The sequence below is a fragment of the Hyperolius riggenbachi genome, chromosome 3 (assembly GCF_040937935.1).
Source record: "Hyperolius riggenbachi isolate aHypRig1 chromosome 3, aHypRig1.pri, whole genome shotgun sequence".
NCBI lineage: Eukaryota > Metazoa > Chordata > Amphibia > Anura > Hyperoliidae > Hyperolius > Hyperolius riggenbachi.
In genome coordinates, this window is record NC_090648.1 from 515,851,521 (window position 1) to 515,866,616 (window position 15,096).

Below are 15,096 nucleotides of genomic sequence, written 5' to 3' on the forward strand. Positions count from 1 at the left end.
AGGTCTGGGTCTAGGGTTGCTGCTGCCCAAGGGAGGGGGCTGGACATAGAAAAGGGACTGCTGCACATAGACGAAAAAGGCTGCAAATGGAAGTGGAGCCACAGGAAAGTTGGTCTAGAGGGTGGAAAACGTATAAATCCAGCCTTGATGGACGTTAGTAGTTTTCCTACTTTACCTCTGAGAACTTGTCCACTTCCAGGTTTCCCTGGTCTCCTTTCCCGGACATCAGCATCAGTTTATTCAGTAACTCCTTCAGCTCCTCTAGAGAGTAATAGCGTCCGTTCATTGGGCTCTCTTCATCCGGAAGGACCAGCTGCAGCACGGTGTCCGGGGTGATCTGCGCAGAAGCCGATAGTGATGTGAGAAAAGAGAATATCCAATCAGCACTACTCTCCCAACTAGTACAATGCAATTATTTCCTAATCCTAAACATATTGCATTGTTGGTGCAATTGTGTTTCAGTCTTATTTGCAGGCACCCCAAAAATCCCAAAGGGGTTGATTCACTATAACAAATAGCGTGCCTTATCAGAGTTAACAAACCTTATCAGAGTAGCATAGCGAGCACTACAAACTTATGCCTACTAATTGGGCCAATCAAAGTACGGGGATAATGTCCTGTAAAGTGAATGGACCCGCAGGGGCTCAGGGTAGGACGAGTGGAGCTCTCGTCATTGCCAATTAGCAGGCATAAGTACAACTCTGATAAGGCACGTTAACTGATAAGGCATGTTAACTCTGATAAGGAACGCTATTTATTATAGTCAATCAACCCCAAAGTGAGGAAAAAACATCAGCAGGAATGAGACCACATCTCCACAGATACACATCCAAAAATGTTTAGTGAACCTGAGGGAATACTCAAGTCCAAAAAACATACTTCCGTAAGAAGAAGGAACCCTCTGGATCCTACAGAGTCCTACCTCGCCATCCTCCGGTCCCCCGTTGCCAAGCACTGGCCCCCCAAAGATTACCTACAAGGGCTTGTTAGGAATAAGATTGGGGTCGCCTTCCACTTCAGGCACGAGCCCGGCCGTACTGCTCCTGCGCGAGTATAGCCACGCCTGCGCAAGTACAGCCACGCCTGCACGAGCACGGCCACGCCTGCGCGAGTACGGCCACGCCTGCGCAAGTACGGCCACGCCTGCGCAAGTACGGCCACGCCTGCGCAAGTACGGCCACGCCTGCGCAAGTACGGCCATGCCTGCGCGAGTACGGCCACGCCTGCGCGAGTACGGCCACGCCTGCGCGAGTATGGCCACGCCCGTGCAGTAAGCCAGAGATGCTTGTGCATGATCGGCTCTGTGATCCTGCGCAGGTGCACTTTTGCTAGAGCAGGTGCAGTACGGCCACGCTTGTACCTGAAGTGGGTCGGCCCCAATGTTAAGGAGGGTCCCGGCAACCGGCAGTGGAAAGCTGGAGGCTTCCCTCTCATTAGTTAAGTATTTGCCTTTGACCGTCTTGAACATCTCCGGTTCTCTTTCAAACAAACCTTTTTGCTGTCCCTGGGTGCTTTGATATAGTAAATGCCTTTTTTGTTTATGCTGGTGGCAAAAGACAGAGAGGACAGTTCCACTGAGCCATGACTTTCTTTCACCGTCTTCAGCCACTCTACGTGCCGAGCAGAGTCTCTCTAAAATACAGATCACAGAAACGGGACATGTATCATCTGCTGAACAACCACGGTGCATAACACATTATGAAATGACACAAACTAATAATACTAACAAGCACTGTGACTGAGCTAGTCACATGAAAAAGCTTCTAAAGTTACCTTGCCACAAAGCTTATGGGTCTCAAAAATGTTTGCTCTTAACCGCTTAAAGATTCTAGGACGTAGATTCTAAGTCCTAATTAGTGCGGCTGTAAGCTTCAGGCCTTAGAATCTACATCCTGCATTAAAAGCCGCAGCCTGCCGCCGCGAGTGAACGTGCGCGCTCCCGCACATGCATGTGACCGTGCACGGTCCTATGAATGATTGTTAACTAATAGCAAAAATCATTCAATGACGTTAGAAAAAAAAAAGTTTGACAATTAAAATAAAAAATTAAAGTGACAGTCCCAATAAAATTAAAAGTTTTTTTTTTTTTAAATCCTAGTTAATTTTTAACCCCAGCCTAGCCTACTAACCCATTACTAACCCCTGGAATACCTATACCTGTTAATAAAGTATTAATGACTGCCGCCCAATCGCTAGGGCGAACGTTTGGGACCCCAATGCTCTGCCATTGCCTAGCAATGCATCTGTACAGCACTATGACCCCTGACCTGTGGCCCTAGCGAACGCATTCGATAGCCACAGACACGCAGATTGGGGATAACTGCCCACCACAAGCTCAGCTAGAAATAAAATATGGCATTGGGGGTATAGTTTTAACCGGGAAGGGCTAAACAATTCATTTGTATTTGTTTTATAACTATGGCGTGTCATGTGAAAATTAGGAAGGGTGAAGAATTAAAAAAAATGGGGTTTTCCTGCATTTATGTCTATTTTTTCCCATAAAAGGACAATAAAATAAAATAGTTTTGGGAGTAAAGTATAAAAAAAAAGCCTACCGTACATTGTACTGAAAAAAAAATAAAATAAATAAAATCGACATCACTAAGATGGCATAAGTAGTTAAAACGTTACTGCTGTATAAATATGACACAGCTAAAGTGTCAAAAACGACAGGACTCTTGGGCGTAAAAAACGTGGAATGTGAACTGGTTAAAGCACAAGATCCAAAAAGACAAGAATTCGATCATGTTGAATGCAAAATGATACCATTTCTAAAGCATTTTTCTCTTGTTTGATTTAAAACAAATGGTCTACTGATGAACAGCTACAAACACTTAAAGAGACACTGAAGCGAAAAAAAAAAATGATGATATTATGATTTGTGTGTGTAGCACAGCTAAGAAATAAAACATTAAGATCAGATACATCAGTCTAATTGTTTCCAGTACAGGAAGAGTTGAGAAACTCCAGTTGTTATCTCTATGCAAACAAGCCATTAAGCTCTCCGACTAGTTAGTGGTGGAGAGGGCTGTTATCTGACTTTTATTATCTCAACTGTTCCTGGACTATTTACTTTTCCTCTGCCAGAGGAGAGGTCATTACTTCACAGACTGCTCTGAAAGACTCATTTTGAATGCTGAGTGTTGTGTAATCTGCACATATTAGAGAATGATGCAATGTTAGAAAAAAACACTATATACCTGAAAATAAAAGTATGAGAATATTTTCTTTGCTGCTAATCTTCTAGTAATTATTCATAGTACACAACCAATTCACTATATCATATTTTTTTTTTCGCTTCTTTGTCTCTTTAAGCGACAAGTCAGTAAGGCTCAGTTCCCACTTGTGCCAGCCCAGCGGGAGGGAACCGTGTAACATCTGCTCCGATGGTCCGGCTGCAGCCCGGGGCAGAAGCGTTACCCTTATAGGCTATATGGGGGGTGTATCCGCCTAGCCGGGATTATTGTGGACTGCACAGAAGTAATGCATCCCACGCATCTACCGCACAGTGACAAGTGTGACCGGCTCCTGCATACAAAATAGGAGCTGGTCACTCAATGAGCGGAGAACAGACAACAAAATGGCCATTCTCCGCTCTAGTGGGAACAAAGCCTTAGCACGCTTGGTGGGCATTTAAAACATTAGGAAGTCTTGCCCAAGCACTCCTTACTGGTGACAGGTATTGTTAAAAGGTGCAGATACCTGCCAGGATTTGAACCCAGGTCTCGAATTTTAAAGGTGGTGCCCTTTAAAGGATACCCGAGGTGACATGTGACATGATGAGATAGTCATGTGTATGTACAGTGCCTAGCACACAAATAACTAGGCTGTGTTCCTTTTTTTCTTTCTCTTCAGTTAAATATCAGGTATGTAAGTGGCTGACTCAGTCCTGACTCAGACAGGAAGTGACTACAGTGTGACCCTCACTGATAAGAAATTCCAACTATAAAACACTTTCCTAGCAAAAAATGGCTTCTGAGAGCAGGAAAGAGATAAAAAGGGGAATATCTTATCAGTGAGGGTCGCACTGTAGTCACTTCCAGTCTGAGTCAGGACTGCCACTTACATACCTGATATTAACTCTTTCAGGCAGAGAAAGAAAAAAAGGAATACAGCATAGTTATTTGTGTGCTAGGCATTGTACATACACATGTCTATTTCATCATGTCACATGTCACCTCGGGTGTCCTTTAAGAGCATCAAGGGGCTGTCAAGGTCACTTATAAAAAAATGGGTTCAGACATCATGTGGTCTTGTGGTCCAGGTTTTCTTCTAGGTACAAATAAGTTTACATACCAACTTTTTGGGGAGCTTTGGGTCGCTTTTTAAAGCCTTCCACAATTTCTCCAGACAAGCCATGAAGCTATTAAAACCAAAGTCCGGCTTTACGTCATACAGCAATGGGGCGTATCCCAGCACAGCGTCATGGAAACAGGCGACGCGGTCCACATCCATATCGTTCTCACCAGCAGAGATGGAGGCCAAGTCCACAAACACTTTCAGCTCATTCACATCTAAACAAAGCAAGACACAAAAACAAATATCGTTCAAACATTTCAAAGATCAAAGAAAGATTTCTGCATCATTTACAAAAAAAAAAAAAAGTTCCACAATCTTAAACCCTCAAAGTGGTAACCCAACAGTTTCAAATCATCTGGAAACGCCCATCTCTCATCTCCAGACTGAAATTAGATGTTATGAAAACCAAAAACTCCCTAAATACTTTTCTCTTCCAGTAAAGTGTGCCCAAAGGATTCCGTTCCGTGGAACGTTAGGATTCCGTTCCGTGGAACGTTAGGATTCCGTTCCGTGGAACGTTAGGATTCCATTCCGTGGAACGTTAGGATTCCATTCCGTGGAACGTTAGGATTCCATTCCGTGGAACGTTAGGATTCCATTCCGTGGAACGTTAGGATTCCATTCTCTGGAACGTTAGGATTCCATTCTGTGGAACGTTAGGATTCCATTCTGTGGAACGTTAGGATTCCATTCTGTGGAACGTTAGGATTCCATTCTGTGGAACGTTAGGATTCCATTCTGTGGAACGTTAGGATTCCATTCTGTGGAACGTTAGGATTCCATTCTGTGGAACGTTAGGATTCCATTCTGTGGAACGTTAGGATTCCATTCTGTGGAACGTTAGGATTCCATTCTGTGGAACGTTAGGATTCCATTCTGTGGAACGTTAGGATTCCATTCTGTGGATTCCGTTCTGATGAAGCAGGATTGTGACCTGTGAAATGCGTTGCACTTTGGAATATCTAATAAATGTTATTTTGTTTAAAATATCGGCTATCAGTCTGTCAATCTACAAGGGAGGTAAGTCCACCTTAAACTTCCCCCTTTTAAATGGTTTTTAGACGTTTTTATTCTTGTTGGCGTCTCTGTTCAAAAATCTGCATGAAAGAATACAGAGTATGCACAATGTAGGGACACAGGTAATGTGTGAAATGTTTAAACAAACAGAGGTACCTTCCAAAGCTTCCTTCACCCAATTGAAGAAGTCCTTCCTCAGCAAAACCTCCTCTAGACATGTAATATGGTCGTCCTCTATCGCCGACAGAAGAGTTCTTGTTTTCATCACATCGTCACTAATAGAGGTTAAAGGATTCTGCTTAAAATTGTCAAAGCCTTTAGCCTGTAAAATCATATAACAGAAATAAAAATAGTAAATTAAGATTTGTTTTTCTAGGAGTTGAAATTTGAACTGTTCATTTACTTTATTTTGGATAGTTTAGAAAGCAGGTAGAACTACTTTTATTGTTGCTTTTCATTTGTTTTTTTTTTATTGTCTTTCTCCCCACTGTGGAAACTTTCACTCACTTCCTGTACCGAGATCCGATATGGCCTTCACACAACTAATATGAGCCCTGGCAGCAGCAGGTCTAGAAATGTATAGAAAATGAGAACCAAAAATAAAAACCTGCTGGAGGCTGTCTGCAGTGTCTGCTACCCACTTCCTGCGTCTGCAGTGTCTGCTACCCACTTCCTGCGTCTGCAGTGTCTGCTACCCACTTCCTGAGTCTGCAGTGTCTGCTACCCACTTCCTGCGGGACATGTAGTCAGGAAAGAAAGTACAGTCTAGTTTCTAAAATAGTTGGTATGCTGTGTGAACTGTAGATAAAACCAGTATGCAATAACTTGTTAATGATTTAAAAAAGAACAAATGTAAAAACTGGGGAATTCTATTGCTTTATGAAAAATATATGTTCATTTTGAATTTCGAGAAGGAGAGAGGTACGCCAGTTTGTGAAACGCCGCACAGACCAATAATGCAATTTCACAATAACATTTCTCAGGATAAAACTGCAAAGAATTTGAGAATGTGATGATCTGTGGTGGATAACATCACAGCAAGATAAAACTTTATCAAACAAAGAAGAAACCAAACATAAACTCAACACAGAAACACCGCCACCTTTTCTGGGCCCGGATCTTGGCCCGGGACATTTAAGATTGACTGATGCAGAGAGGAAATCTCTCCTATGATCAGACATATAAAACATTTAAATTCTTTAAAGCCCTAGTTCCACTGCCCATTTTTAATGCTTATGATAGTAATTGTACATAAAGGACCTATTCACACAGAGGCAACTTCCGGCATCCGTGCCTTGAGATTTATCGTTTGCCACCAGGATACACCATTTCCAACATTGAGATGAATGGCAGTGTTTATCTCAATGCATTTACCATCAATTGAGCAAGTGCCGAGGTTGATCAAATTTTCCGAGATGCTGTGTGTAGCTTCTAGTTTCGGTTGGGTTTGTGGTTCTGTATCCCCCTAGGGGTGGCTCAAAATGCAACACAATGATGGACCAATTAGAAACAATGCCAAACACCTTTCCGCTCGGTTGCAGAAAACGGTTTGGCTATGGCGGAACGAGACGCCCACAGCCAGCTGTGTGGACCGGCTCTCAATAGCAATACACAAAGTGTTGCTGCTCAAATCTTTCTAAAAATGATATTGAAAGTATCAGTCTGGAAAGCTGCATTCTGTACGCTAGTTTATTGTGGGCTTCAGCAAACACTTTCCTAAGCAGAAACAATACATATGTTACTAGAAGTAATTTCATCTTAACACAGAATGCAATTCTCCTTCTGGAGACACAGGGCCCGATTCAATATAAGTTTTTCCTGAGCATTCTCCAAGGTGGCCCATATGCAATTAACTTTTTCTCCTGAGTTATCTCCTAGGAGATACATTTCATCTCTTTTTTTTCTTTTTTACAACTCTGCAACTGAAAAAGTGCTATCAAAATTATTGTGAGTATTTTCTTCCTTGCTAGGGATCATTTTATGACAAGGGGCCATATGCAATTCACGTTTTCTCCTGACTATTCTCCTGGGAGATAATTTTTTATCTTTGATTTAATATAACTTTTTAGCACTTTGCAATAAAAGAAAACACCAAAACGCAGGTGAAAAAGTACTGCCAAAATTATTTTGAGTATTTGCTTGCTGGTGTTTCAAGAGGCATTTTTTTTAACAAGTTAAAAAAGTCAAAAGTGAATTGCATATGGGCCCTTGTTTAATCAAATACCTTTTAAAGAGATACTGTAGGGGGTCGGGGGAAAATGAGTTGAACTTACCCGGGGCTTCTAACGGTCCCCCGCAGACGTCCTGTGTTGGCGCAGCCACTCCCCAATGCTCTGGCCCCGCCTCCGGTTCACTTCTGGAATTTCAGACTTTAAAGTTGGAAATCCAATGCGCCTGCGTTGCCGTGTCCTCGCTGCCTCTGATGTCACCAGGAGTGTATAGCACAAGCCCAGTATGGTCTGTGTCTGCGCAGTACACTCCTGGTGACATCAGCGGGAGTGAGGACACGGCAACGCAGGCGCACTGGTTTTCAGACTTTAAAGTCAGAAATTCCAGAAGTGAGCCGGAGGCGGGGCCGGAGCATTGGGGAGTGGCTGCGCGGGCACAGGATGCCTGAGGGGGACCATTAGAAGCCCCGGGTAAGTTCAGCTCATTTTCCCCCGACCCCCCTACAGTATCCCTTTAAGCCACCAGGAAGCAAGAAAATAATAAAATAATTTTGACAGTAGTTTTTCGATTGCAATGAGCTGAAAAGTAATTTTAAAGAGAAGATGAAAAATTATCTCCTGTAAGAAAACTCAGGAGGAAAAGTTAACGGATTAACGGCTATAGTGCTTCTGCAAGTAGAAAAGGTTTGCTGAAGCCTAAAACTAACCAGCACCATCACAGCACAAGTATGGAAGGAAAAACATCATTATTCTGCAGTAATGATTTCACATGACTTGAGTACATTTGGAAGACACGACTGCAATCATTTATTGGATACAACTCAACTCCACGGAAAAAGCTGTGGCTGTGATGAGCAGCACTCTGTGGATGAGCTCCCTTTATCTGTGTAGGAACTCCTTCACCAGCTGATGTTACATCCAACACTTTTAAAGTATCTACAGTTCAGGAGACCCTTCAGTCAGCTGCTTCCTGCAGTTCCCTCCTTCACACCTGCAGCTATCGGCGTCCCACCCCTTACCATGTGAACCATGAGGTGAAACCAAGTTGCTTTACCAACTGCAGTCACAGAGAATGCTGCCAGTTCCTTCTGCTGATCCACTTCAGATCAGGTAAAATTTTGTTTAAAAAGAGATTCCGGCTGTACAAGCCTCGGTTGGTAACAAAGGTAACAGATAGACACCCTCAGCCAGTATTTTTAAAAGCCTGCCAGCTGGACTGCAAATATGGCTAAAAGAAGGAAAAATAGAACTGTGAATATTAGCCACGAGGCCTTCCAATTAAGATCCTCTAATTTCAGCATGAATAGTTCAGGTAAGGTCTTACTGATCATAGAAAACCTGAAGCATAGAACATGGGCTGACTCCACCATTTAAAACAAATCTAAAGTAGTTTTCAAAGTAAAAAAAAAAAAAAAGATACTCACAAGGAGAGGGAAGGCATACTCCCGCTGGTCTTCTCGTTCCGTTTGAGTCTCCTGCCGTAGGAGACTTCGGCTGTCTTCGGAAGCGCTTGTGCTTCCAAAGACCGGCGCTTCTGTACTGCACACGCTCGAGTGCACGCTCCTGCGCAGCACAGAGCGGCCCGTCTTCAGAAGCCCGAGTGCTTCCAAAGACTGCCGAAGTCTCCCCAACCCAGAAAAGAGCAGTCCATGACCAATTGGTTGTGAAATGTTAACAGGGGAGACTGCGGGGGAACGCAGACACCAGGAGGAGAACGGGAAGCTCTATAGGACCCAGAGCCTTTTCTCTCCATAGGGGAGTATCTGCTTTTTTTTTTTAAAAAAAAAGGCTTCAGACTCCCTTTAAAAAGACAGCGTGGCATTCGCAAACCAAGGACAATTCTTCTAGAACAGAAGCTTTACTTACGAAATTTAGTAGAGTTTCCAGGGCATTAAACATTCCAGAAAGGTTTAAAAAGTTCTTCACATCGTAGATGACCATTGCAGAGTGAAAGGCTACGTGAAGCTGGTGATACTGCTCAATCTGTTTCACCCGATCAGGGATCCACCGGCCGGGATCCAAGTCTCCGAGCAGACACAAGATTCTCAGCTCTTTTTTAAGTTTATCGTAGTTATTCTTAAAATCTCCTAAATATTTGTCCACTTTTTCAAAAGTGATATCACCAGACTTAAGAGCATTGTATATCTGCCGAAAACGATTGAAGCATGGATTAAAGATGTCTTCCATGACTTCTTCTAGAGAGACCTCGGATTCGTCTGAGGACTGTACCACTTCAGCATAAGCCTGGGCCTCCCCTTCCCAGCAGGAGATGAAGACATCACTGTTCATGAACATGTCCAGCTGTTTGGCCATATCCATTTCTTCAGGTTCAAGGCCATAATAACTGGAGGCCATAATTTCGGAACAGTCATCCGACTCCAGTGTGGTCACTTGTAAAATGTCCTTCAACCACTTTGGTCCTAGTGGTTCCTGGTGGATCTTTATAATACCAGAAATGGTCACTGCATTGAAGAAAAAAAAAAGCGGTGAGGTGAGAGGTACCAATATAAATAGGTAACAAACTCCTAAAACTGATGTCAGAATTTACATTTTTAGTTAAAATTGTTCAAAATTTATAGTACACGTAAAGACATACACATAAGACACATTGCGCCCGAGTAAAATGCGTGTTAATCAATTAGCAGCCTCAAAAAAATGATCTCATTTGAGGCAAGGGCACAGCTTTTGACCTCAGCCTGCAGAACTCGTGCTGTAAATTCTTGGAAGGCTTTGATGTCTCTCTGCTAGAAGAAATTATAGAAACTGAAAGCAGAAGTCCTCTGTTATTGTCTCACACTGCCCCCTAGTGACAAGTGGCCATAAATACACATTGCAGCAGTGCTAATTAATGGCAAGGAAATGTAAGAAATAAAAAAAAGTGCTAAAATTAATTGGTCTGGAGCACTTACAAGCCTCTAAATAAATTGGCTGCTAAAGGATTTACTTCCTTTTCCCTGTGCTGCTGTCACACACCGTGCGTAGTCAAAATCTGACAGGTTTTGGAATAATCCATCTCCTCATGATTTCCTTTTTTGCTTACAAAAGCACTCTCTGACAAGGATCAATAAAAAGATGCTGACCAGCTTTCCTACGCAACTACACGGTGTTTTGGATGTTGGTCTGAGTATCTGCCCTTCAGTACGTGATGTAAAGAGATACTGCGAATCCACCATGAGGAGATGGAGTAGTTCAAAACCTGTCAGATGTGTCAGACTTATACTAGCCACCACAAGTGACAGTGCTTGAACAAGAGAAAAAGCGTCAGTGCACATCCAGCTAAAACGTCACCTTTATTCCAATTCCAATAAAATCGATTCACAAGGCAATATCCATCCCAACAGAGAGAGGTACAGGCAGTGAGAGGTCTCTTGCGCATGCCCAGTAAAATGTGTATATTTTTTTTATTGGCATCAGATTCACTTGAATACTCTTTACTAACACAGGGCAGCACGGAGGCTTTTCTTCACTTGGAGGGGTAAGAGAGGCGGTGCTGTTTGCTCAGCCCTGAGTGAATCAGTAGAAGAATAGATTTGCTATGTTCCCTGGGATTACCCAGCACAGGGAGAGTCGTCTTTCAGCTTCTCCTGCCACCCAAATGCACACGTGCCCTTTCCGTAAGTAGACGTCCCTGTAGTGCGATGATCTCTTGCCTGGCAGCACCACACACTTGGCCTCAATTATGTGATGCTAGTGAGTGAGAAGAAATGAACAATACCTCTTACAAACTGCTGGATGCTCTGGACCATTTTTAGCAGGCTGTCTACCCATTTCCGCTCCTTCTTGAAAGTGTCCAGTTCATCCTTCCTCCACGCCAGCACTCTCTCTATATCTCTCAATGACAGGTTCTCCTTTCTCTCAAATTCTGAAAATGAAGCAGACATGAGATTACAGCTCTCTCAATGGCTCATCATAGTACATACCATTACCATACACGTCTTTTATCGTGACCTACTCAGTTTACAGATTGCTAAAAACTGCTTCTTATTCTCCAGAATCCATTCCATGTGCCTAAACTGAACCTCCCCGGTGAGGACATTCCTTCTGGCCTCCAAGAAGACGGATTCCGACAGGGCTACCAGCTCCTGAATGTCTTCTCCGAATTTCGATATAATTCTACTGTCCGTCCCTGAAAATAAAACCAGGAGTCAGTTTGTCACTATTATCCGTCACCAGAACAAAGAGCTAAATCAAAAATAAGAATGCAATGAAATGAAGAGAGTTGTTTTTGTCCAGGCAAACTTCACAGAGAGTTTACAAAAAAATAATACAGAAGCAAGTTCCGGTCTTAGTCTTGGCTCATAAGCAGCCAGAGGGCCCCTGAGCAGTGCAATAAAAAGGAAATCTGAACTTACCTGGGGATTCCTCCAGCCCTCCTTAGCCCGCAAGGTTTCCTGGCGTCCTCTTGGTCCCTTCCGTGGTCCCGCTGTTGGCTCTGGTGATCCGGCGGCTTCAGCTGAAGGCGCGCAGCAGTAGCATCATCACGCCGGTCGCTGTAAGTCCTGCGCGGTTCAGTCTTTAGAGAACCATGCATGAGCAGGACGCCTATGGCAACTGGCATGATGACTCGCAGGGGCGCATGCGCGACTTCAGCTGAAGTTACTAGATTACCAGAGACATCAGCGGGACCACAGAAGAGAACGCCAGGAAACGGGGATGGGGGGGCTCCAGGAAGCCCCAGGTAAGTCCAGATTTCCTTTATTATTGCACTGCTCAGGGATCCTTTAAATAAAGAGGCACTGTAATGCCAGAGTAGATTGCAATAACTTCACACTTCCTATATGTATATATTGCTGTAAAGTAGTATGTAGCTCCTCCCTCCCAGGGATGCTTAGCCTATGTGGAAATCTCCTCCCAGAGCATTCTGGGAGACAAGAATTCCCAAGATTCAGCAGGTCGTCATTTCTCTGTGTGGGTGCTGAATAAACAGCAGTCGTGTCTGTGTTATGTTATATCTGATTAAAAATAACTGCAGGAAAGTTCTATTTACCGTAGAATTAGCTCTACATATACAGGTAGTCCTCAGTTAACAAACGAGATAGGGACTGTCATCTCGTTCTTAACCTGAATCTGTCCTTAAGTCGAGACAGCGCCGGATTGCGGCATTTTAAATGTTTTTAAGTACTTTTACATTGATCTAAAGACGCCATGTGTGTGTGGGGAGGTGAGCAGCTACATACCGCACACCTCCCGTGCCCTGGCGTCACCCTCCACCTCTGCAACACACCTCTGTGTCTCTAAACAGAACCACGCCCTCTGACCCGGACACTGTACACGCTGCGCATGCGCAGTATGCCGAGTCGCCTCCTGGCCTGCATCAGAGGACGCCGATCTGTTTAATGATACAGAGGTGTTTTTCAGAGGCAGAGGGTGACGCCAGGGCACGGGAGGTGTGCGGTATGTAGCTGCTCACCTCCCCACACGCACATGGCGTCTTTAGAGCAATGTAAAAGTACTTCAAAACATTTAAATCACCACAACCCGGCGCTCGCGGTGACGTCATCGACAGGGCGGGGCTATCGGCAGTCCGTTCGTATCGGTGGGGCGTTTGTAAAGCGGGCGTACGTAACCCGAGGACTACCTGTACAATTATCTCATTTAAGATGCTTGCTTTAAAATGTCATGTTGGGCTTACATGGCAATGAGCAGATCAGTATTTCTGTAGGAATGGCTACAGTCTGGTTAGCTAACTAATATAAGTGGAGGAGGAGCAGGAAACCCCGAGTGTAGAACATTCTGAAGACCCCGATGTGCTTCTGTATTTTTTTTTAATCTGTGTCAGTTCACTTTCTCCTTCTTGCTCATATTTGCCAACATTGAAACCCATTTACTTTAAAGCAAGCAGCATATATCCAATATACTGTAATAAGATGGTAGAGTAGCTGTATCCTCCACCTGCGGCCGTCACAAAAAAATCACGTGAATGAGAATTGCTGTAAAAGCGAATTTGTCGTGATTGAGTTTGCAATTCTCATTTAAGTGAATAATAGTTACTGCAGAATTGTTGCATGCAGGGTTTTTAAAATGCAAATGCAGCGCAAATGCAGCCAAGGCCGGATTTATACGTTTTTCACCCCTAGGTAAGTATTTCTCTCAGCTCTCTTGGACATTAGCTTCCCTTTTCATCTGTTGCTTTACATTTCCAGGATTTTCTTTCATATGTAGTAACCCCTATTTCATGTCCAGGCGCCCCCTCGGGCTCCAACCTAAAGCCAGGGCCTTGGTGGCCTTTCCAGAAATCCGGCCCTGAACGCAGCTATTGCGGATCAGCCCTCAGTGTCCGCTGTGCGCATGCGTGGCCACAGGCAGGTGTGTAAACTACACAAACAACTGCATGCTCGTGTAGTTCACGTATCTGCAAACCTAGACCCGTGTGCACAGTACAGTCACGCTATATGCGACCGCGGGTCATGCGGACCTTTATACGCAGCAACGGTGACTGTACAATTAAGTACAAAAAAGAAAAAAACACGAGGCAAGAAACAGAAGGAGATCCATGTCCCTTGCCCTGGAACAAAGACTGTTCCTGCAAACTTTTCTGCACACCGGGCCTAGCGCCCGTTCTAGGGCCTAATGCCTAGCATATCTATAAACACAAAGGGGTAATCTCAGTCTCTATGGAAGCATGAAAAAGTCCATGGAAAAATAATGGTGTGTGCGCTTTATAAAAATCATATCACCCTCTACAAAAGACCAACATTTAGAAGAGAAAGCGTCCTTAAAGAGACTCGGTAATAAAAAAAAACCTCTGGGGTGTATGTGGCGAACATTATAGAAAGTCGTGCGCAATCACCAACGATTTTCGTATGGTCCTGCACAATTACTGTCAGTCCTGTGTAGAATAACACAAATACCTTTCTTTTGCTCTTCTTGATGAGAGCAACAGCCCCTCACCCACATCCTGTGTCAGGTCAGGAAAGAGTTTCCCACGTGGCCAACCCCCCCTGGGCAGAGCCATTTGGCTACACAGCTCATGCCCCAGAAACTAGCTCAAACTGGCTGAGATAAGAGCTCCCTCCAAAAATCATACGATCAAACAAAGAGAACTTTAATTTATTAATAATTCAAAATAGGTTTGGCACAGCAAGACAAAAATTACATTTCCTGATACCTATAAATCAGTTCTATCATTCACCTGAATTGCAATTTTCTGGCTATCAGGAATCGGTAGAGAAACGGCTTTATCCGGCCTGCGTAGAGTGAATGCAATAGAATAGGCATGTATAGCCTCGTTTAATACAGGGTCGCAGGCCGCTTATGAATATAGTCTCGGATTTGCGATGCGCCAATCTGGGGCGGAGTCACACAGATTATTAATAATTGGTACATTTTCCTGCTCTGAGTCTGGGGGTGGCAACCTTGCTGCCAGGAGATAACCCTGCCTTAAACACACCTACTTTCCAGGTAGTGACAGCCCCAAAACTCAGGTCCTATAAAAGTGGGGCGGGACCAAACCTGCCCAGTTCTCCAAATTCTATCGACCAGGAAAGTCCAGACATGCGTTCCAAGGAGAACCGACGCATGCTGTGTTCAAGGACTCTTAACCTGAATGCCTACTTTTAAACTGGACTCTTTTTCTTCATTCTCCAAATGGACTGCTCAGCAGTAACTATGT

General features: G+C 43.9%; 1 protein-coding gene across 1 annotated transcript in view; it reads right to left on the reverse strand.

Moving 5' to 3' along the window:
* The window catches only part of LOC137564492 (E3 ubiquitin-protein ligase RNF213-like), a 299,702-nt gene that overhangs the window by 162,717 nt on the left and 121,889 nt on the right, over positions 1-15,096 (reverse strand). The window contains 7 exon segments of the mRNA XM_068278410.1: positions 176-337; positions 1,492-1,632; positions 4,297-4,514; positions 5,473-5,638; positions 9,351-9,946; positions 11,200-11,346; positions 11,437-11,610. Of these exon segments, the coding sequence (XP_068134511.1) occupies positions 176-337; positions 1,492-1,632; positions 4,297-4,514; positions 5,473-5,638; positions 9,351-9,946; positions 11,200-11,346; positions 11,437-11,610 (1,604 nt within the window).